A 24575-nucleotide genomic window follows, 5' to 3' on the forward strand; every position below is an offset into this window, starting at 1 on the left:
CAACAGCTTCCAAAGGAGCTTGAAGCTCCCCAGTCATTGCTCTTTTACTTTATTTTCTGCCTTTCTGAGAGGACTGAGCTTTTGAGCAAATATGTAAACACACTTACTCATTTTTAACAAGATAATTTTTAAAATTAAGTCCTCTTGGCTCCTCAGAATAAGCTGCAGGATTAAAAAGAAAACAAAAGAAACCCAACCTTTCCATCATTCAGAGAATGTGGCCTGTCAAGTTCTAGGGTGTCGGGGAGTTCATCCGGTTACATAGTGAGGCAGGAAGAGGGCTCTGGAAGGTCCTGCAGTGTGTGCCATGGAGCCCTCGGGTGGGGGAGACCGCGTTCACGCTGCGCCTTCAAGTGCTCCTGCCGGAGGGGGTCCGGGAGTCGGGGAGGGCTGGGCCCCCACCCTGTTCCTCACCGGGGCTCCAAGGCCTCACGTGGGGCTGAGAGGAGCTCTCGGGGGACGGTGTAGGGAAAGGGGCCGCTCCGGGCCTGGCTCAGAATAGGGCTCCACACACTCGCGTGTGTACCGTGCCTTGTTTTGTGGACGATTCCCCTCAGGTGGACTGTTTGGAGGAAAGAAAACTTTAAATTAGATGATGGAGAAAACGAATAGAAAATAAGCCACAGTTAGTTGGACAAGACAAAACAGCCAGAGACTACAAGAAAGCGGAGAACGGGTTCTCTGGGGCTAGGTGGAAGAAGATTGAGGAGACCTGCGGAATCCGGTTCAGTTCTCATGAAGGGGCGAACTGTAGCCCTGTCCTTGGATTATCACCCTCTTAGAGCTTTTCCTAGCACTTCATCCTTTATGATGGAAAAGACAACGAAAGAACCCGGATGCCTATTATGAAACAAAGGGGACAGTCACCTCCGTGACCCCCCCACGTTGAGACACGGGTCTTCGGAACACCCGGAGCTGGCCAGGCACTGGGGAGATGAAGGCACAGCATGGGAAGACGTTTAGGCGGCCAAATGGACAGAGGACCAGAGCAAGCCCCAGGCTTCCTGAGCTCCTGTCAGCCTCTCCCTCTGAGCAGCTGTCAGACCGTGTCCTCAACTGTGGTCTCTAGAAAAAGGGAGGACTGTGCCGTAGGCCTGGGAGGAGGGTCCGAGAAGGAACCCTGGCAGGGGATTAAGAACCTGGAAGCCCAAGAGGAAAGGGTGGGAGGTTTCTCCTGCCTGTATTTATAAAGGGAGCATGAGGAATTCAATCTGATTTAAAGTAAGGAGTTCCAGACTTAACAAAGGTGATCAGCTGTTCTCTAATCTCTACTGGCTAGAACAAATAAGAGAACTTAAGAGCGCAAAAGGGGTTTGGGCTACAGTAGGATGGGCAGTTGCCTTGCCTTTCCCCAAGGCTTGAGATTTGGAGGTTCAGAGGAAACCCAAATGTAGACGTACCAAATCAGGAGTTGGTAGCGTGTTTGGGAAGGGAGGTCAAAAAGGAGCCAGACTCACCTGTCAGCCAGAAGGCCCCGGGACTCCACAACAACAGCGTCATCTTCTCGTGGCAGTGACAACAGCGACACCCAGTGGGGTCCAGTGCAATTGCAACCGTGACCGTTTTCCCAGCCAGAACCTTTTAAAATTGCGGCAGTGAAATCACCTCCCGGAATAATAATTATACCATAATTCAGAGAGGCGCTGCAAATGGCAGTATCCGTTTCTTTGATGGCCGCAGGAAAATACGAGTACTCTAAGGAGAACTCCAGTCTGTATGCAGAAATCCCCACAGCTTGGAAGCCAAGCCAGGCCCACCTGCCTACTGGCTCATTTTCATCCATTTCAGTAAACACCCACCGGGTGCCCATCATGTGCCACTGGAGGTAGGGAGGCAAAAAGACTTCTAGTAGTTCACAGACAGGAGCGGGGGAGGGGTAAGCATAAAGGCAGTACAGTGTGATTGTTGCCGCCTTCAGGGTGGGGAAGCCTTCACCAAAGAGGAAGACATTTGGCGGAAACTCCAGGTGCAAAGTGGACAGTGAGAGCACTGGGGTCACTTTGGGAATCAGAGGTTTTAGAAGCCCGCAGACCCTCCGAGAAGAAGGTCTGACTGCAGCTTGCCGGAAATGTTTGAAGGTCACGAGGGCCGTCTGAGATGTGGCTAAGCTCTGGGAACAGCCTTCGGAGGCAGCTGTCAGGAAGATAGGACCAGTCATTTTCAAGAGCCGAGGGCAGTGGGCATGTGGGGATCCCAGGAGCTGTGCACAGACTCCACTCCCCCAGCACCTCGAGGTCTGCACCCGTTTGCTCAGTGGACAAGCCCCGGCCCTGGGAGCTCACACACTCTGAATGCTGTCCTGTTCTCGGGGTCTCCCGCGACGTGGCGAGCCTACCGTCGGCCTCTCTTCACCCTCGTAGTCCCTCCACCAGGAGCAGGAGGGGCCGTGAATGGTACATTTGGGAAGAATGAACTGGGCATGTTGGGGTTGGTTCCTTCCTCTGGGAAGCGCTAGAAATCCCTGTCCTCCGTTCCACCCTGCCTGGGCCTGGGGGAGGCCTGCCCTGGCCCAATGCTGCTGTCACTCTCGCCCTCAGCGAGTGTCAAATAGCCTTCATCAGACGATGCGGCTTTTGGCTTCTGTCCACTGACACCGTGTCCTCATTTACCATTTGTTTAGAACCTGAGGAAGAATGGTGCTATTATGTGACCCCCTTTATTCTGAGAAGGCCTGTGAGGCTATCAGAATCTCCGAGGACAGGCAGATGTCATCTAAAAAAGCTACTCACACAACGCCAGGGTGTAGAAGCAGAGAAGGCTGAGGATGGAACCGAATGTCCACATTTAAGGGAAGGCAAAAGAGAAGACGATTTGATTCTAAAGGGCAACAGCGGAGAGTTCACAGAGCATGCGCCATCAGAGCCTGTCCTCTTACAGGGAGGATGGGCTTCCTGTGCAGCAAACACGGCAGCCCTCCTGTGTGTGCAGGGACCTGACACTGGGGCAGCCCACAAACAGCTTCAGCTGTCTTAGAGCACCTCCCGGCCGAGGTTCCAGAACCCGGGGGCTGGGCCAGGTTACTGGTGAGCTTCCAAGAACAGACATTTAGTAAGGAAACTTTGGGACATTAGCACTGCCCTCTGTTCCTTCAGCAGTGTTGCTCAGGGTATGAAGATGGACTAGCAATGCATCGTGTTGGCTTCTGATCTCCTGGAGAGCTGATCTTTAAAATGAGATGTGCGGGGCGCCCGGGCGGCTCAGTTGGCTAAGCGTCTGCCTTTGGTTCCTGTCATGACCCGGACTTCCTGTCGGGCTCCCTGTTCTGTGGGGAGTCTGCTTCTTCTTCTCCCCCTCGCCCCTGCCCTCTCTCAAATAAATAAAATCTTTAAAAAATAAATAAATATGATATGTAAACATCAATGTCTTAAAATTTAATAAAGACCTCACACCTATTAGTTTATCATAAGAAACACCAGTACTTTGATCTGTTTGGGTAACTCTCCTAAGGGTGGTAGGAGCCTCTGGTATTTCTTGCCTTGGCCAATGCCTTGGGGCTCACTGTCCCCTCAGACTAGGGGACACGTTTTCTGCTGAACTGCACTCACACTGACCACCCATTAGATATGGGGCCCACTGTGCTGCCACAAGGGGCTGTTCGCCTTTTTAAACAATAGTAATTAGGAAAGTATTTCCCTAATTACAGAAATAAATTTACTTTAGAAAACGAGAAAAATATAATAAAGTATAAAATCAATAAAAAATTATTCATGATTTCAACTTCCTGAAATAATGAATATTAATATTTTGGAGTGTTTTCTCCTATTTCCTTATATACTTTTTTTTTTAAATATTTGAGAGAGAGAGAGAACATGAGCGGGGACGGGGATGCAGAGGGGGGGAGAGAGACTCTCAAGCAGACTCCCCAGTGATTGCAGAGCCTGATGGGGGCCCAATCCCATGACCCTGAGATCATGACCTGAGCCAAAACCAAGAGTCAGATACTTAACAAACTGACCCACTCAGGTGCCCCAACATACACTTTTTAAAAAAGTATAAAAAAGTTCATTTTTTACTCTGCTTTTTCTATTTAAATTCTATTGTGAACAATCCTCAATGGTTATTCTTCTTCAAAAACCCGATTTTTAATGACTAAACAATGTGCCACTGGATGAATATACACACCATCATTTAACCATGCCCGTTACACATGTGGAAATGTTACACATTTTCTCTATAATCAAGAACTCCACGATGAGCATCTCTAATGATTTTCTTAAGGCAAATTCCTAAGAGCAGAGTCACTGAATCAAAGAGTCCACTGACATAAAATACATATAAACTAGAATGTCAGTTCTATGTTCCCAGGTGCAAAGCTGACAGGCTATGGTTAAGGCCAAAATAAGTTACCTTGAGAGTAAGGCTCAAAAGGCAACACCAAGGGTCCTAGCAGTGTCCTGAACAAGTCAATTCAAAATTTAAATAGAATCAAATTAATGCCCTAGGAGTTACAGGCTAATCTGGGGGGAAAGGAGATGAAGAGGGAGAATGAGGAGGAGACGGCTGGGGGCGGAGGGGAGAGAGGTGCTTGTGTGCATTCACGGAGAGAGGGAGCTACTGAGAACCCCACTGTGAAAACCACCAGGAACTGCTCTATCCTAGACCACCTCTCATGGCTTTCCTTCCTGGACTGCTGGACTCCAAGATGTCTGCATTAAGACTGTGTCATACAAGGCGACCCCTGCATAAGCTCCGGAAGCATGCCAGTCCGTCTGCGACAAGCTGCACACCACGAAGCAGGGGGCGTGGGCAGCAGTGGCCGGCCCGCCTCAGCGCAGCCCCCACCCCGCCCCAGCGCTCGGGCTGCGCGGGGTTCTGCTGGCGGCAGCTAACTGGACACGGCCGGAACGAAGTTGTCGTTTTCTCCTCTCACTCCCTTTTCCTTTGCTGTGGTACTTTATCTCCTGTAATGGTGGTTCAGTCCACAAAGATAATGAGAAAGTCAAATTACATCATGTGGTTGGTGTCACAGATCTCTTCCAACAGAAGGGGTGGTGAATGGAATTTGGCTGCTAGTAAAGATGATCTTTGCGGGGGGAAGGTGGGGAATATCTTGCCGCGCTAACATTTTTCAAAAAGCAACCATTGTGTCTACTTGTAGGACTCATCTGGAAACTGAGCAAGAATCCGAATAGGCCAATCAGGTTATTAAATGACCAGTAAATATATGAAAACAGCTCCATCTCAATGGCAATTACGGAAATACAAATGAAAATTAGATGCCATTTCTCATTTCTAAGACTGGTAAAATTTCTGAAGTTTGAGGCCACATTTGAGGATGTGGAAAATGGGCACTCTTGACCACCAATGGTAGAAATATAACTTGATATAAATTTCTGAAGGACAATTTCGTACTACTTATTAAATGTATATGCCCTATGATTTAGCAATCTCAAATTTAGTTAAGAGGAAATAGAACTAAAAATTTAGTTCTTCCAGAGCTCCCAGCTGGCTTGGTTGGTACGGAGCATGTGACTCTTGTGAGTTCAAGCCCCATGCTGGGTGTAGAGATTACTTAAAAATAAAAAAAAGTCTGAGTTCTTCCACTGACCTAGTTATATTCCAAGTGCTCAACAGCCACATCTGCCTAGTGACGACCATATGAGGCAAAGCAGACAGATCATTTTCACCATCAGAGAAAGATCTAGGCAGCGCTGCTATGGAAATATTTACAAAAGTGGACAAAGATATTCAATGCAGCAGTGTTTATAAACCAAACAATGTAATACAGTAAAAAGGGGAATAGTTAATATCACCTTTATAAGTCAAATAGAATAAAGAAATGTGAGGCAGAGCTATATAAACAAACAGAAAGAAGACTGTGGTATGTCAGATTTAAATGTACATTGTAGGGCTCCTGGCTGGCTCAGTTGGTTACAGCATGTGACTTTTGAACTCAGGGTTGTAAATTCAAGCCCCATGTTGGGTATAGCCATGACTTAAAAATAAAATCTTTAAAAAAATAAAATACATGGGTGCCTGGTTGGCTCAGTCAGTTCAGTGGCTGCCTTCGGCTCAGGTCACGATCCCAGGGTCTTGGGATTGAGCCCTGCATCGGGCTCCCTGCTTGGCAGAAGTCTGCTTCTCCCTCTCCCACTCCCACTTGTGCTCCCTGTCTCTGTCAAACAAACAAATAAAATCTTCTAAGAAAATAAAATAAAGGGGTGCCTGGGTGGCTCAGTGGGTTAAAGCCTCTGCCTTCGGCTCAGGTCATGATCCCAGAGTCCAGGGATCGAGCCCTGCATCGGGCTCTCTGCTTAGCGGGGAGCCTGCTTCCTCCTCTCTCTCTCTCTGCCTGCCTCTCTGCCTACTTGTGATCTCTCTCTGTCAAATAAATAAATAAAATCTTAAAAAAAAAAAGTAAAATAAAATATACTGCAAAACAAGATGTGCATTTTCACATTTTATAAAGATATTTATGTAATCTCTAAAGACACTGAAAAATATTTGCAAGCATTGAACTGCTGGAGATAGTAGATAAAGGGACTGGGGAGAGGAAGGGGAATCCTCATTTTTGTGTCTGCGTGCATTTGTTGCAACCAGCATATATTGTTTTTAGAAAGAGATTTCAAAAAAGAGTTCTGTTTTTAGAGGGGAAGATATTTACCCGTAAGCCCTGAAGGTATCACAGCCTATTCATTTCTTTTTGAAGCTGGTATCTCCATTCTTTGGTTATTGTATCTCTCGATCCAGTACTTTGCTGAGGCCCTGAAGGGAGCCACGATGGGTCTCCTCCAGCCCTGGCCTCCTCCTACCAATCTCTTGCCCACAGCATTTCCCCTACTGTATTCTTCCCTCTGCCCATCCTTGTGCTCACTCCCCTCCCCCGCTCTTTCTCAGCCGCTTACACCATCAGTCCGGCCCTGCTTTACCACAGTGCCGTAGGAAGCAGGCACGCCAGCAGATGTGCCTCTGCCCGGTGGAACAAACCTCCTGGTTTCAGGCCTCGGCCTGAGTGCAGAAGGGCAGCGGGCCGGATAAACGAGCGCGGAAGGGGTGAGCGAGAGCACTCGCGCGTCCGACGCGCCCCTCTAGATACAAGTCCCGCCCACCACCGATGAGAGGATTTTTTCAAAACAAAACCAATCACACCAAATACAAGAAAACCACCACGAGCAAGTCACATGAACGATTATGTTCCAAATGTGATGGGTTTATTTTATTTTACTCTGATGCAAAACCAAAGATTCCACTACAGCACAGAGACCAATATATTAAAAGGTCATGAAAAAGCGGCGTGGGACGTGCAGGACGTGATGTACCGGAGGACCGGGTCTTTCCTTTGTAACATGACACTGCACTGTCGCTGAGGAACACATGAAAAATAACACTGCGGAACTCAACTGAAATGTGGCACAAACATGACAACTTCCAGGCATGCCTTCAAGTACCTCCCTTTGGATGGACTTGCGATCTCTAGACTTCAGTGTGGGGAGGATTACAATTCTTTGGAAGAATAAAAAGTTCACACTTTTGAAATTTCACAGAAGAATTTTAAGGCCAAAACATAGTGGGTTCTCTTCACCTCCAGGGACAAATCGGATGCTTTATTCAAAACCACGTTAAGCCTCTAGTTCAAATCCCAACCCAACCTTGTGACCTCCTGCATTGAAGTTCTTTCCGTCGATTAAAGCGGACAGGGTCAGTTTGACGCCTGGGAAGAAGAAGACACCACAATCACTCGTTATAGCAAGTATTACAAGCTTATCTTCCATTTTCTAGAAACAACAGACAGAGTCAAGGGATAGATTACAGCCGGGTGTGAGAGTTACAGGCATTCAGGTCCGACTAAATCAACCCAGGTTATCTATAATCTTCTGATCTGCAATGAGCAAAGCATAATCACCGCAAATCACCTGGAGTTCAGGGTTAAGAAAAATGCGTCACAAGCCAGAGTGACCAAATTATAGTAAGAAATCTATAAAGACTTGTTAAGCACAGGCACTTGGATCGGTTTTACTTTGTATGAACAATCAACTGTGACAAAATGGTCTGAATTGACCTACAGTTGATTGTAGGTTTTATAGGTTATTTTCATTATTTCTCCATTACCTCCAACCCACGCTCATTGTTATTAATTCCTTTACTCACCCGGTCGAAGGGTCTGAGTATAACCCAGTCCGATCAGGCTGGCATTATTTACTTTAGCCTAAGATTAGGAGATAAAATAGAAACAGAAAATAATCAACTTCATAATATGTAAGTCCAGTACAACCACTATTTCATGCAGCAGATTTCCAAAACTAAAGCAAATTTGGGCCAATCTAGAACTACCAAAACTGAAAATTTAATTAATAAGAAGGTAGAAGTCTCTTCAGTTAATAGGACTGGTAGGGATAGTAGGGTCCTTGAGAATGCACGCTTAAAGGCCTCAAGCAAAATTTTTAAAACACTGTGCATCCAAACACCCCTGGTGTACTGAATTTTTTGAGATGTCAGCTTACAAACTCAGACAGTGGTTAGAACATGAACTCTGGTGAGAGAAGATCTGGATTCCAATCTTGACACTGCCACTTACTTGGGGCTCTGGGCAAGTTACCTGACCTTTCCAAGTCTCAGTTCCCTCATCTATAAAATGGGCATAAGGATACTACTCACCACATGGAGTAGTTGGGAGGATTAAATGAGATATTACACATTAAGCCCTTAGCACAGTACCTGAAATTTGAGAGCTCAATTAGTGTCATTATTAATAAGAATTACTAATACCAACAGGAATAGTAATCAAATCCCATGAATTTACAGATAAGAAAATTTTGAGGCCAAAGAGATGACTCCACAAGGTCAGACAACAGCCAAATAATTATAGGAAGAACTAGGACTAGAATCCACATTCCTGGACTTGAGGTATAATACTCTTTTCACTACACAATGACCGGCTCACTAAAATCAATAAAGAATATGCACACACACCAACCAAATCACAACACTCATTGACAACTTAGCGGAAACCCAATCTCACAGCACGTTCTTACAGACAGAGAAGTTCTATAGTCCAGCTTGTATTTAGCAGCGATGCCAAAACGGGTGTTGTTACTGCCGGCCGTCCAAGCAAGGTTTATTGACGTTTCTATCTTCTCGTTAACCTTCTGGTAGATAGACCCTCCAAATTCAGTGCCATCATTCCTATTTTAATAGTATAAGAAAAAGTCATACCTAGTTTGTACCACTCTTATGATATGGAAACAAATTCCAAGACTGTTTAGACAAGGATCTCATTTTCCAACTCCCCTATTTCAGCAAACTTCTAGTATAAATGATTCCCAAAGAAAACAAGGAACTAAATCCAGTTATGTAATTTATACTGGCTAATTAAAATGTAATTAACATTTGATTCATTTACTCAGCTCCCCACAATGTAAATTTCTTAGACATATGTCAGTTATGCACAAAGGTAGATACTTCAGGGAAATATGATCTATGAGTCTATGAGATGTTGAAAGAATTCAGAAACCTGAAAGTATAGTTCAATAAAGATTTCTGCAAAACAAAAAACACAGCAGTACAAGAATAAGCCATTTCTGAACTTTACTTGAAACATCCCTGAGTCCAAAAGCACCACCCCCACAATACCCAGAGCGCACTGCTCTAGAGACATGCCTAAGTTATTGCTTTTAAGCATCCCAGAACTTAGACCCTGAGTTTTCATGGTTTTCCCGATTGTACTGTTTCATCAGTTTTAACGCCACTGTCTCTACCACTGCTTGACTTTATTTCAGGCATCATAGTGACCTGGAATGTGTAGTGGAGAGCAATCTAACACTTCCAAAACACAGAGTTCTTCCTTTACCTTTTTTTTCCCTGGTATATTAACAGTGCCCAGTAGGCCAAGACATAAACTATAATTTAAAAGTTCAAATTCGGGGTGCCTGGGTGGCTCAGTGGGTTAAAGCCTCTGCCTTTAGCTCAGGTCATGATCTCAGGGTCCTGGGATCGAGCCCCACATTGGGCTCTCTGCTCAGCTGGGAGCCTGCTTTCTCCTCTCTCTCTCTCTCTCTGCCTGCTTGTGATGTCTGTCAAATAAATAAAATCTTAAAAGAAATAAAAAAATAAAAGTTCAAATTCATTTAACCAAGAGGATGCAACCTACAGAATTGAATCCAGGATTGCTTTGAGGATTTCTACTTCTTATGAATGCCATAGGGCGGCTGGGTTGTGACCAAGAATACCCAAAAACCTCCGCAGAATCACTGGGGATGGTCCAGGACGGTCCATCAATCACACGGTTGCTCTTCATGATCCAGACCTACTTCCCGATACTGCCACGCTGAGTAAGGCACCAGAGGAAGCAGAAATATCTCCACAGGATCCCTTTTATCAGAAGGCGACCTATGCCTGGGCTCTCTCCCTCCTAGTGGTTCTTGTAACCTCCTTAAAGTTTGGTGTACAGGCTGAGAGGCTAGTAACTACCAGTAGCACAGCACAATCACCAAGTGCACTAACCCTGGGCAGTGTTTTACTGACTGGGAAGAGAGTACAGTGAGGCTGGATGTCCACCAAAGCATACTTAATGCAGGAACGATCATTTCTAACCTTCTCGACATGCTAATGGCCACCCTCTTCTTGGACAACGGCACCAGTAAAGGCGGAATAAATTATAAACTCACACATGAGTGTGCAGCTGGAAGTCCGCAGCCTTGTAACCCAGGGCGAAATTATTCTGTGACAGTTTGGATTTGGCTGTGTCAAAACTCATCTGATAGCCAGCAAGCCAACCTTCAAAAGCTAACACAGCCCAGCCATAGATGGTTGGTCCAGAAAAATCAATATCAACATTACTGCCAAGACTGAAACAATCCCGTTTATACGAGGCCTTCAATTTTCCACTCTTCTTTCTGTAAGAAATAAAAACATGAGTTTCTACTACCGTCCAGAGTAAGATCCCCTCTCTCCACCAACATAAATATTATTTTGATAAGTGGCATACATATAATAAAGTTTCAAATGACTTAGCACTACAAATATAATTTTGTTAGGATTAGAAATGCATATACTGGGGCCCGTGGGTGACTCAGTTGGTTAAAGCCTCTGCCTTCAACTCAAGTCGTGATCCCAGGGTCCTGGGATAGAGCCCCGCATCAGGTTCAATGCTCAGTGGGGTCTGCTTTTCCCACCACTTGTGCTCTCTTTCGTGTGCGCACTCTCTCTAATAAATAAAATCTTTAAAAAGAAAAGAAAGAAACACATATACTATTCTTACCTATTCTTCACTGTAAGTTCAAATGATAGCATATATCATGATTAATATCATAAAGGCATGAATAAAAGTATAAAAAGGAATAAGCTACCTCAGTATCAAATAGTCTGAATATGTATTTATTCATGAGAACCCAAATTTCTTTAAATGTTTTTAAAATGCCCAAATGCTATAAAACGTAACACTTGGGGCGCCTGGGTGGCTCAGTGGTTAAATCCTCTGCCTTCGGCTCGGGTCATGATCTCAGGGTCCTGGGATCGAGCCCCACATCGGGCTCTCTGCTCAGCAGGGAGCCTGCTTCCTCCTCTCTCTCTCCCTGCCTCTCTGCCTACTTGTGATCTCGGCCTGTCATATAAATAAATAAAATCTTTTTAAAAAAAAAGTAACACTTGACAGACATACTTCACTTCTAAGTAATTAACCTATCATGAAGAGAAGTGTATTTTTTTTAAGGATACAGTCCTTTAGTAAACATATTCATTTTTCCTTAAGGTCAGTGTTTTCTCCCTGGACAACATTAGATGGATGGAAGAGACGGATTTAATTCTGAAGAATGGTACTGAAAACATGAAATTGGTTTTTATCATCTTTGTCCTTAATCAGGCTTCTGAGAATATTTGTCTGGAAGATAACTCAACTGTGTGGCAGGAATGACACACATGTTGTTACAGCTGAAGAAAAATGCCACTTTGCCCCTTTCTAGCACCAGCCCATGTGAGGCAGATAGGAAACAACATGATCCCTGTTTTTTAGACAAAGAAATTGAAGCACAGAGGTTAGGAGATTTCTAAAGACTAAAAAAGGATGTCGGTAGCAGAACTATTGCTTATAGCTTTCCACAGCCAGGAGATTACACTGTTTTCTTAAGAAATTAACCTCTCAGTGAAATACCACATCCATGAATCTTAGAAGCACTTAAGAAATATCTAGTTTTGGGGGTGCATGGGTGGCTCAGTGGGTTAATAAGCCTCTGCCTTCGGGCTCAGGTCATGGTCTCAGGGTCCTGGGATCGAGCCCCACATCAGCTCTCTCCTCAGCAGGAAGCCTGCTTCCCCCCATCTCTCTGTCTGCCTCTCTGCCTACTTGCGATCTCTCTCTCTCTGTCAAAGAAATAAATAAAATCTTTAAAACAAAAACAAAAAGAAGAAATATCTAGTCTTGGAACGCCTGCTGGCTCAGTTAGTAGAGCATGCAACACTTGGTCTCACAAGGGTTGTGAGTTTGAGCCCCACAATGAGTGTAGAGATTACTTGAATAGAAAATCTTAAAAAAAAAAAAAAAAAAAAAAAGAAAAGAAAGAAAGAAAAAGAAATATCTAGTCTCAAAACATTCTAGCTCCTGAACTTTTCCTATAATGTGCCTCTGGACTAGCTTTGTATTTTGTTCATCTGTTCAATTTTCAAATCAAAACTTTACCCTACTTCAAAGGAATCCTCCAATCTCTTTACTGTAAACACAAGGTCCTCTAGTATTCCTAACAGCAACCTCCTAAGTTTTCCCTGGATCTAAACGTTTCATTGCAATTCTCCAGTCTAAAGTGCTCTCTCCCTACAGTCTACAAAAACATTTCAGAAAATGGGGTTTGGATAATTACCCTGTGTTCGGTACAAATATGGTATCAAGAGTCAGTTTCAACCCTTCAGCCAACTGAAAAAGATTTAAAATAAACAATTAGTAATTTTCTGGTTTTTTGACCAAATATTAAGTTACTTACTAAATTATGTCTTTATCCTTCCCCTCCGCCTTAACTCCAGGTTTCATCAGATTCTCTCACCACAAATCAGGTTTAAATGTATAGGTTAAATTCTATCACAGCCAATAACATTAATTACAGTAAAATAACAACAAAATTCCAATACAACCAAGTAATCTTGTTACTCTCTTGAAATTACTGTAATGAGATAACCCAACATTTAACAAGTCAACCTAAGGAATTTATTCAGTTACTCATATGTTATCTATGGTAGCGTGCATGTAGACATACCTCAAAAAACAGTGCCCTGTACATAGCAAATACTTAACGAGTATCTGCTGATAAATTTTTCTCTGTGAAGACATGATAGAATTTAGAAACAGTTTTCTATGGAGCCAATTTTGCAACAATTACAAAAAAAAAAATCAAACTACCTCACTATGAATAGTTTGGTCTACCCAGGAGAGGCTCAGTTATAAACAGAACTGGTCAGAACAAAGATGTAATGTGCTAATTATGCACTCACAAAGATGTATTTCTAGAAATCTAAGACATATCAAAGATGGCCACATGCAGAGAAAAAATATGGCTATTATCTAGGTTATAAGATCTCACTCACACTGTATTTGGGGTTTACAGATCATTTTATCTGCAAGATAAATTTAACCTACAAATAACTCCTAATGCTTTCTCTTACCTTATTCTCCAAAGAGATTTCTGTTCCAAGAGTATTGTCTGTATTCCATTTCTGGGTGAAGGTAAGTCCATAGTTACAGACCTTATATTTGGTCTCTAGGTTGCCTGACGCTTTCCCTGTATCAGTGTAGGCATGACCAGAAGTAGAAAATTCCTGATAAGCAAGAAGAATAATTACTTTAAAATCAACTCAACAAACAGAAAAAATTTCAGAAAGTAGTGTTGAATGCATCAGAAACCAATACAGTTTGTTACCACAAAGTATTTCCTGCTTTCTTATTTCTAAAGTTTAATCAGTTTCAGATCTTTCCACTGTTACAGCTCTCTTACTGATACTTCTTGTTCCACATACTCTCTTACTAAAATGGGAATCTTAACTTCTTTCCTTTAGAAGACAAATATTTTTACTGAATTGCCTTTACTAAAAAGAAAAAATATCGAATCTTAAACATTTTACTTTCGTGACTTGAAAAAAGATTACTCATTCTCTATCATATCTTTCAAACTATTTGTTAATTTTAAAGTCCTTAAAAATCCCCAAACACCAGAAAAGATTACCCACCCTCTTTTTTTTTTTTTTAAGATTTTATTTATTTATTTGGGGGGTGGTGAGTGAGCATGCAAGAGCAGAGGGAGGGAGACGCAAACTCCCTGCTGAGCAGGGAGCCCCACATGGGGCTCAGTTCCAAGGTGCTGGGATCATGACCTGAGCCAAAGGCAGACCCTTAACCGACTGATCCACCCAGGTGTTCCAGCCCTACCCTCTTTTAAGAGAACTTCAGTGCATTAAATTTTTTATTTTTATTGTGGTAAAATATATCTAACATAAAATTTACCATTTTTAAGTGTGCAGTTCAGTGGCATGAAGTACAGTTACACTGTCACAAAAATTTTATTGCTTTGGACCACAAAACTATCGGGAAAACTTCTGGTATAAACAATCTCAATACTTGAAAGTATGGACCCATTTTTCACAACAGAACGGAATGGCATAACTTGTCTTTCTCCCTTCTCCGCCATCTACCTTTTTTTTTTTTTTTAATTTTTTTTTTTTTTTTTTTTTTTTTATTTGACAGAGAGAGAGAGCACAAGTAGGCAGAGAGGCAGGCAGAGACAGAGGGGGAAGCAGGCTCCCTGCTGAGCAGAAAGCCCGATGCGGGGCTCAATCCCAGGACCCTGAGATCATGACCTGAGCCGAAGGCAGCAGCTTAATCCACTGAGCCACCCAGGCACCCCTCCACCATCTACCTTTTAAAGTGCTTTCTATCAAATAGTTACTATGAACACCTCAAAATATATCCTCCTCCCTAGTTAGGTGTCATTTTAGTCATATGACAATGAGCAATAGGAAACAGATCTCCCTCTAAAAGGAAGCAAACAGTCAACACCTGTCACTGACAATCTATGAACTGTCAAGAAATAAACCTTCTGATGGGCCCTGTTTTCAGAGAACATTTCTGAAATGCTGCCAGCAGTCATGAAATGCTGCCAGCCCTGAGCAGGTCTGTGTCACTGCCCGCAATATGAATCCTTTACCAAATAGCCTGTTCCCTAGCTCTAGCTCTAAGGCTGATGAAACAACTGGGAAACTATGATCTGTTTATCAACAGCACGCAGGAAATTTTCCAAGAGAGTATCATGCTGCACACTTTAGGGCAAGACCTCAGCACAAAATGACAAAATGTGAGTCATGTTTAATAGTCCACACAATGCGAGCACTGCTTTCTTTAGTAAATCCAACTTTCCAGTGTTTTATTTTTCATATATGTCCCTCATAAACTTGAAAGTATAGCATAGATAAACCTCAATTTCCGTGTTAGGAAAACTTCACACACACAACTAAGGTAGAAGTGTAGTTAGTCTATATCTTTTCCTTGTTACCATTATTTCTTAGTTTGAAGTTCTCTCAAAAGTCTAAAATACCTGAAGAACAAATCTTAAAGAAAAGGCCAGAATTTTTCTAAGTTAAAAAGTTTAATTGCCTCACCATTGCTTTAGTTTTTCTCTAACTTCTTCATTAGATCAAACAGTGCAAAATACATTTATAACATGCACATAGTATCTACAACTCTACAGTAAAGGCTAGCATGCGACGAAACCACCAAAAAAATGTTATGTGAAGTAGATGGTATATAATACAAATATTAAGTGCAATCTAAGAATGGACTGCAATGGATGAATGGAGCAATGGATGAAATTTATCCTAAATCAATACCAGAGACCAAAAGCAGCCATAAAAGCAAGCACACAAATATGCTCTGTTTTTCTTACCATCTAAATGAACAGTCCCACACCACAGCAGCATGGAAAGGAGATAAAATTTTAGTCGATGATTTTTGCAACACAAACCTAACTTGACCAAATTCTGAAACCCTATTCAAAGTTAGTATAATATTTCTCTTTTAACAGAACCATGTAACAATATGCCATCCAGCAGTAGCTGCATATGTATTTATTTACCACTACAAAAACCCAGGAAGAAAATGATAGTGACAAACCAGGAGTATGAGACAAAGTATCGTAAGAATTCCACATTCCTTTAGCTCCTCTTAATTAAATTATTGTTATCTGGAAATAAAATTAGCACTGGTTTAAACAGGTAAATACTAAAAAGATATGCTATATGCTATCGGTGAGCAGAAACCAGAGAATACAGTGAATGTAAAGTTAATCGATTTGCCAGATTTACTGAATAAAAGTTCTGGTTATTCTGGTTAATGGTACTTTGAAAATATGCCTGTATCCTTTACTATATTCTTAACTTCCAGTAAAAAAGACCTTACAAACATCCAATAAAAACTGTAGATTAAGCCTTTGTATGAATTTAGTTCTATATTTGTTTTGACCAATCATGCAGGGACAGACTATAATCTGTTTCTGTAAGAGGGCAATAAAACCTACTTGAACCCATCATAATGGAAGTAAGGTTTTTAGTACCCACATATGTATTCATGAAAGTATAAAGATACGATATGGGTCAAAAAAATACATATATTTTATATCTCCTGAGAATAAAACTCAGCATATTCTTATTATGAGGGTAAGAATTCTTATTATTATTCTAATTATGAGAACATTTCTTCTCCCCCAAAATTCAACCTGATTGTCTAAGGTGAAGGCAAAGATGCTCACTAAAATCTGAGAGTATGACGAAACCGTAGGGAGGACAGCATAGTGCCAAATGTACACTGACTCACAGAACTAGACTAAACAATTTTTTAACAGGTTCCTTTAAGTTAATTATGCTACATCTATTAAAATTATATTGGATACTCACCACTCCACTACAGGACTTGGTTTTCAGATCTATTTTGACCATGCCAAATCCTAGGCGAAAAGAAAAATACAGTAATATACAAAATGTGATATTCACTCCAGTTTTTTTTTTTTTTTTAACAATTTTTATTTTATTTGACAGAGAGAGAGATCACAAGTAGGGAGAGAGGCAGGCAGAGAGAGGGGTAAGCAGCCTCCCTGCTGAACAGAGAGCCCAATGCGGGGCTTGCTCCCAGGACCCTGAGACTATGACCCTGAAGGCAGAGGCTTAACCCATTGAGCCACCCAGACGCCCCTTCACTCCAGTTTTTACAACTTAGAGATTATGAAAACAGTCCATATACCCTCTATATGGAAAATACACAGTATCCTCATCAGGTGAGAGTTCCATTAAAAACTGAATTATGAAATAAGTATAATTTTTAAGCTCTCAAAGAAAAAAATTATCAGAAAATACTATGCTTATTTAAGTACAGACTTAATTATACTAGTTAATAAGAAAAATCAAATGTATATAGCACAAAAATTAAAAAACTATATTTTAAAAATCAAAACAGGGACACCTGGGTGGCTCAGTCATTAAGCATCTGCCTTGGCTCAGGTCATGATCCCAGGATCTGGGATCAAGCCACACACATTGGGCTCCCTGTTCCATGGGAAGCCTGCTTCTCCTTCTCCCACTCCCCCTGCTTGTGTTTCCTCTCTTGCTGTGTCTCTCTCATCAAATAAATAAATAAAATTTTAAAAATATATATATCCATTTGGGATCAAGAATATGTTACATCAAAGAAGTCAAAAGTTCTATCTTCATGCTCATAAAAATACCCATTATTTGGAGGAGAAAAATGTACCCCCCACTTTAACTGTCTCCAGAACTGGCCAGAAGGGACAAAAGTATTACAAATTTCTATTACTTCATCTTAGAGATAACATTAAACATGCAAATGTATATGCATGCATATTTGTATTATTTGCTTTTAACGCTTCTAAGACACTCTACCTCTAATTGAGTAACTAATCTGTTGATAGCTATCCCCTTAAATCTTGTGAAGTAGATTAATATTAATTTAACCTCATTTTACTAGCACTGCATCTTGCATATAGTAATAAGCATTCAACACTAACCCTTACCCCAAATTGGAAATGTACAAAAGCACACCTACCATATCCTTTATTGAAGACATCCTTCGCGGCCTTTCCTAGGTCACAGTAAGTCGGCGTGTTACACATATCTTATGAAGAAAAATAAGGACAAAGGAACAAAAAGAGCCATTTAATATTTACTCACCCAAAGTCTTAGTATTTAGCCCTGTGAGAAGAGGTATATGGTTTTCTCTGCCTATGCATCATTAATGCTCACACCCTAATGCAAGCAAAGTTAGAAGGCATTCTGCTTCTTTACGAAGAACTTTCCAGGGGCGCCAGGGTGTCTCAGTTGGTTAAACAGCTGCCTTGGTTCAGGGCATGGTCCTAGGGTCTGGGATTGAGCCCCACATCGACTCCCTGCTCAGTGAAGAGCCAGCTTCTCCCTCTCCCTCTGCCTGCCACTCTGCCTACTTGTGCGCTCTCTCTCTCTGTGTCAGATACAAAGAACTTCCCAGAATATGGCATAATAAAAGGATTTTTTCATGAGATTCACAGAGATCATCTTTCTGACTGCATTTCAAAGAAACATTTCTCAGAGGCTGAAGGAGAAGCTTTGTTAAAAATTTTTTTCTTTCTTTTTTTTTTTTTTTAAATTTACTTGACAGAGATTCACAAGTAGGCAGAGAGGCAGGCAGAGAGAGAGGAAGGAAAGCAGGCTCCTGCTGAACAGAGAGCCCGATGCGGGGCTCGATCCCAGAACCCTGGGATCATGACCTGAGCCGAAAGCAGAGGCTTAACCCACTGAGCCTCCCAGGCGCCCCAGGAGAAGCTTTGTTAAATTGGACTTTCTACTTTAAAAATCTATATATTCATATATATGCAAACTTTACATTAGAAAAACATTTCTTGTGCTGTTATAAAGCCAAGAGCAACTAAAGTGGCAAAGTAAAACTGTTTTGAAGAACTGTAAGAATAGATGCATTAAAAATCTTCAGGGTTAACATTTTTGCCACTGTGAAACTCAGCTCTTTTAAAATATTAACCATACTAATTGGAATGCATTCATTCAGAATATGTTCTCTCTCAAAGCTCTTTTAAAAATAAAATTACATAATCTTACCCATTAACCGCAAACAGGATAAATTCTACCTGCAGCAATTTTGCTTACCAAAAACTGGTGTATACTCTAAAGTCAAAGCCTTCAAAAATCAAAGGTGCCTTCAGTTTTCACCTTACCTACTTGGTACTCACAAAGCTTTTCTACTGCAGATATGGCTCTCATGTTGAAGTTCTCAGAAGCTCTGTCTACACGGATAAACATACCACCCCTCTGCCCTCTTGTCCTGCAAACAGCCTCAAGAGCCACATCTAGCCAACTGTAGAACCATCTCAAGCAGTATCATTAATCCAATACCAGAAAAATACCAGAAAAATCCAGAGCACCAGCTATCCCATGAAATTACTGTCTGAATTATCTACACAATCAAACTAATAATTACTTATATTCAGCCTGGCTCTTAATCTGCCCCTACTAAGTTTCTGCCTATACCATCATATCTGAACACAACATATGCTTATGATGCACTTTTTTTTTTTTTTTTTAATTTATTTGTCAGAGAGAGAGGAGCGAGAGCGAGCACAGGCAGAGTTGCAGGCAGAGGCAGAGGGAAAAGCAGGCTCCCTGCCAAGCAAGGAACCCGATGTGGGACTCGATCCCAGGACGCTGGGATCATGACCTGAGCTGAAGGCAGCTGCTTAACCAACTGAGCCACCCAGGCGTCCCTATGATGCACTTTTTAATTGTGATTTAAAATTTGTTCCTAATCTAAGCCTGTCAAATATGACAGACATACGTTAAGAGGGTGGAGTATAATACAAAATATATATGTAAAAGAGTATAGTAAAGGTCAAAGAGAAAATAACGACTCACACGTTAATAAATCTTTGTCCTAAGTCAGGGTTTCAGAGTTCACTTCCAGGGCAATTCTTTTACAATTCAATTTCCTGCATTCAAATTATCAATTCTAGACTATTTACACATTGCCAATGCAATCTGATACTACTCTTTTATTATTTCAGCCAATGCTGGTATCTGATGTAATTTGCCAGAAGTCTAAACATGAGGAGGTTGGTAGAGAAAGGCAGGCCCTATATAGTCAAATAAAAATGTTAAGTCTTTACAGTCTGGATTTTCATCTACTGACAAGAGAAAAGATACACTTAACTGTTTAGAAACATCCGTCTGACGACAGTCTTTTAGCATTTTGCTCTATTTTTTCAAAGACACTTTGCAAAAGTGTAGCCGGTTTAGTTTACTAAGTGATCTCAATTCTGCCTAGTTCAAGCTTACTTTTTCAGGCCCGTGATTCTGATGGGAAATGCACTGCTGGTATGATCAAGCAAAAAACAGAGAAGACAGACTTCATGTCACTGGGGAGTCAAGCTATCATCGCACATTTCTATCAGCTCTACAAAATGCACCCGTTGCTCGTTGGCATGCACAACGCACGAGGTTGCTGTAGATGCAGACAGCCGGGGAAGGGTTAATAGGAAACACTGCTTTACACAATTACTAACTTGACAGTCAAGAGCCCCTTTTGTTCCCCGTTTCGCCGCCTTCAGCTGCACACACAGCATCCTCCCCTTGGCGATAAGGAGTGCTACAGGGCTCCCCTGATACTGGACAACAATTCCAGAGAGGAAGCTGGGGGCGGGGTGGGGGGTGGGGTGGGGTGGGTTTAGGGTTCGAGGACCCAACTTCCCTAGAAACCAACCTCCTTTCTGGCCTGACGCCTACAAAGTCCAGCGGGCCCACCAGCAAGGGAGACGGCGCTCCACGCGCCGCTCCCCACGACAGCGTCGCGGCTCCATCCCCTGAGGCGGTCAGGGGAGCAAGGTCCCCTCTGCCGTCCGCAGCCCGCCGGGGCCCACGCCCCGTGAGGCTCCTCTCTCCCTTCCGAGCCCCCCGTTAGGCTCGCCTCCCGCTCGCCCCCTGCTCGGTGGCGGGCCGCTACCCACCCCGGCCCCACCGTGCCGCCGGCCGCCCGGCCCACGGTCTCGAGTCCCCTCACCTCCAACTAGAGGGCCTGGCTCCGCTCTGCCAGGGCAACGCTGAAGGTCTTCTTCAAACCAACGCCGTCCGCGCCTGCGCGGCCTCACGCTCCCCCGCGGCGCCTGCGCGCCCCTACCCGCCCCTCCCGCGCACGGCGTTTGCGCCGCAGTGTCGCGCCGGGGTCGCGCGCCGCGGGTCTGAGCGCCGAGAGGAACTTAGGACCCAACTGTCCGGCTCCGTGTGCGCGCGTGCGCGGGAGAGCCCGGCGAGCAGGTGGCAGGAGCGGGAGTCGACGCAGGCGAAGAGGCCGGGAGACCCACCTCTGTCCCTGAAGGGGCCCGCTCTCGCGAGAACGCCCGGAGGTTACTAGTTACTGTTGCCATGGGAGGGTCTGCGGGGTCGGGGAGGACCTGGGACGCCCCCGGCGGATGCTGCGACCGGGCCTGTTTGTCAGATGCCGAGAAGAGCTTCACGGGAATTGCGTCTCCGGAGGACTAAAATTCAAGAGTGCGACCCTTAGTCCATCTCAGCTTGAGGATGCGTCAACGGGGCGTCTTACCCCCGAGGCGTAAGTGACGGGACTTATCCAAGATCACACAGGTAGCGACAGGTTGTAATTCAAAGGGAGAGAGACGGAGGAGAAAGCTCTTCTTTAGAGAAGAATACCAACTAATAAATAGAGAAGAAATTATAGAAAGAGAAAATCATCACTCCGGACCACCAATTTCAGGAAAAAGTTATCCACAGATGCTAGACATTTGAAGACAGTCACGCAGTTCCAAAGCCTACAGACTCCTTACTGAAGAGAAAAGGAGACCTTCACTGGGAGAAGTCACCCTTCACCAAGCAAGCAAACTGACCAGGACCAGGGATGGTACAGGCCGTGTCACCTGCTCCCCGTGTGATGCTCAGAGGTCACAAAGGTATTATTCTCGCTAAAGTTGTGACTCTATTCATGGAACAATCGGACAAATCCACATGGAGGGACATTCTGCAAAACAACCGCTGAGTCTCTTCTAAAATGTAAAATTTCAGGAAAGATTAAGAAAAAGGCTAATGAACTATTCTAGATTAAAAAGAAAGGTATGGCACTGCAAGCAATGTGATCCTCACTTGAAACCTGGATTTAAAAAAAAAAAAAAAGCTATTGGGAACCATTATTGGCATAATTGGGAAAATTCGACTTTATTATGTTAGTAGTACAACAATGTATAATTTTCTGATGTTCATAATTGCATCTGGTTATGCAGAAATGGCCTTGATTTTAGGAGATGTATGCTAAAGTATTTAGGAGTGAAATAGCATGTATCTGCATGTACCTCAAATGGTTAAGAAAACAAAAACAAGAACAAGAAATGTACACTTTCCGGGACGCCTGGGCGGCTCCGTTGGTTAAGCGTCTGCCTTTGGCTCGGGTCGTGATCCCAGCATCCTGGCATCGAGTCCCACATCAGGCTCCTTGCTCCTCAGGAAGCCTGCTTCTCCCTCTGCCTCTGCTGCCACTCTGCCTGCCTGTGCGCGCTCTCGCTCTCTCTTTCTCTGGCAAATAAATAAAATCTTAAAAAAAAAAAAATAGAAATGTACACTTTCCTGTAAGTTTTAAATTTTTCAAAATAAAAAGTTGGGGAGAGACTAAAAGCCCCCCCAAAAGTTATTGATGTTGTCTACAAGTTGCCACTTGAATCAGTAGGCAGATATCATTATTTGTCTGATGTGTGTAAGGAAGGCATTTCAAGCTAATAGATAAGATAAATGCTCCCAAAGGGCTCATAATGTAGGACTTGGACCAATACCTGCTGAATGAGGCAGAATATGATAAATATCATAAGCAAAGCAGTATTACTTAGCAGGCTAAATAAAATGAGCTTTGGAGTCAAAAGAGGCTGAGTTTGTATCCTAGATGGGCCAGCTCTTCGATCTTAGGCAAGCAACTTAACCTCTCTGTGACTCAGTCTCTACCTTTGCATAATAGAAATAAATAGTATCTACTACAAAGGATTGAGTGGATAAGAAATAAAATAATGTATCCATAGCATATAGATACCTGGCATGTGGGAGATGTTCATTAGTTAATAACAGATGAAAAAGAATATGCTGTAAGAGTTTAAAAGCTGTACAAAGATTGGCTCTAATATACGTACCTGTGCATATATGTGTATATGTGTGTGTGTGCCTTGGTCAGTTATGGCGGCCATTAAAGGCTATTAAAAAGAGCACTTGTGGGGCCCCTGGGTAGCTCAGTGGGTTGAAGCCTCTGCCTTCGGCTCGGGTCGTGATCCCAGGGTCCTGGGATCGAGCCCCACGTTGGGCTCTCTGCTCCACAGGGAACCTGCTTTCTCCCCTCTCTCTGCCTGCCTCTCTGCCTACTTGTGATTTCTCTCTCTGTGTCAAATAAATAAAATACTTAAAAAAAAAAAGCACTTGAATGGGAATTTGGCAACACTCCTTCATTCAGCTTCTGTTATCCAAAGATCTTTCTTCTGAAAGGACTTGACCCCACCAGCCCTAGGCGTACAGAGAGACTTCCTCAGGAAGGCGATGAAAGAAGAAGTTAAGAAAAACGGCTGCCACCCAGGAAATCCTTCCTTTGCTTCATGTCTCTCCGGCCCTGTCAACTTAGCTGGATCCAGGTTCATGCTCAATGCCCAAACCAAGACCCTGGCCTCAACCATCCTGAAACTACAGCCAGTTCTCTTCCCCCCCACTGCACTTGGGATCTAAAGCCTTGGGAACTCCAAATCCTAGTAACATGGCATTCTTCTATAAAGTCTTTAGAAATGGGATTTTAGAGCAGGAAAGGGATTTTAGACTCCTTCATGGGTGAGACATTTGCTAAGTACTCGTTATGTGCAGGGCACCATGCTGAGAGCTGATGTAGGAGGTAGGAGGAAACAGCCCTACATGTCAGTGCTGTCTGGGTTCAGAGGCCCACATCAACTCGAGGGCAAGCAGTTCCCCAGTACAGGTCACCTGCTCTAGTCAAGACAGCCTGCTGATCTGCCTCCGTTACCTTTTTGAGAGAAAAATCTCAGAAGGTTAGTATAATTTTACCCTCAGAAATGAAAAACAACTGAAGAGAGAGGCCCCACCATGACGATTTGGTAATTCAATGACGCTAAATGTAAAAAAGATTCTGAAGCCAGTGGTATTATTTAATTCTTTTCATTAAAGCAAAAGGGCTCACTTGTTTGTTTTCAGGGACTCTAAAAGGCTGATGAGGAGTGAGGGTCCCCCAGTCACTGAGCAACTAAAGGCATCTTTGCCTTCAGAAGAGGTACAAACCATGTCCCTTGGCCTTCTACAGGGAGGCTGCAGGGCACAGAGGGACCCAGTGGTGAATGCCCCTCAGTATGCTGGGGGTGGACTAAAGGCTGCTCCGAGGAAAGGCTATCTCAGAGTGGCTTAGGTGGACGACAAGGGAATGGCTTCTAGCACAGAGGGACAGAGTGATCAAGGATGTCAGTATACCATACCCCAAATTCTGTTTGCAAAGACTTCTCTTAAACAGCTTGAGTGATTTAGAATAGTAAAAATTTTAAAACAAACTAAATGGTCAACATTTAGAGGATTCATTGAAT

At 43.2% G+C, this 24575-nt stretch overlaps 1 protein-coding gene across 3 annotated transcripts; it reads right to left on the bottom strand.

Annotated features, from left to right (window-relative positions):
* Positions 1–7129: 7129 nt before the first annotated feature.
* Positions 7130–23408, bottom strand: VDAC3 (voltage dependent anion channel 3). Of its 3 annotated transcripts, XM_082715214.1 has the most exons (10): positions 21017–21089; positions 20171–20331; positions 18023–18091; positions 16861–16910; positions 13585–13737; positions 12789–12841; positions 10605–10832; positions 8973–9123; positions 8089–8146; positions 7130–7651 (listed from the first exon to the last, which is right to left on the bottom strand). In XM_082715214.1, the coding sequence occupies exons 2-10, from the start codon at positions 20181–20183 to the stop codon at positions 7560–7562; spliced, it is 867 nt and encodes a 288-aa protein (XP_082571340.1). In that variant the 5' UTR covers positions 20184–20331; positions 21017–21089; the 3' UTR covers positions 7130–7559. The 3 variants fall into 3 exon arrangements, with proteins under 3 accessions (XP_082571340.1, XP_082571341.1, XP_082571342.1); XM_082715215.1 differs by lacking the exon at positions 20171–20331 and having other exon boundaries at positions 21017–23408; XM_082715216.1 differs by lacking the exon at positions 20171–20331 and having other exon boundaries at positions 20720–21048.
* Between the last annotated feature and the right edge of the window lie 1167 nt (positions 23409–24575).

The sequence above is a fragment of the Mustela nivalis genome, assembly GCF_964662115.1.
Source record: "Mustela nivalis genome assembly, chromosome: 20".
Lineage (NCBI taxonomy): Eukaryota > Metazoa > Chordata > Mammalia > Carnivora > Mustelidae > Mustela > Mustela nivalis.

Coding starts and splice junctions, on each gene's coding strand:
- VDAC3 (XM_082715214.1), bottom strand. Junction 12,842..13,584: donor AAATCTCTTTGGAGAATAAG/GTAAGAGAAAGC, acceptor AATCTTTTTCAG/TTGGCTGAAGGGTTGAAACT. Junction 8,147..8,972: donor ACTATAGAACTTCTCTGTCT/GTAAGAACGTGC, acceptor TCCTAATCTTAG/GCTAAAGTAAATAATGCCAG.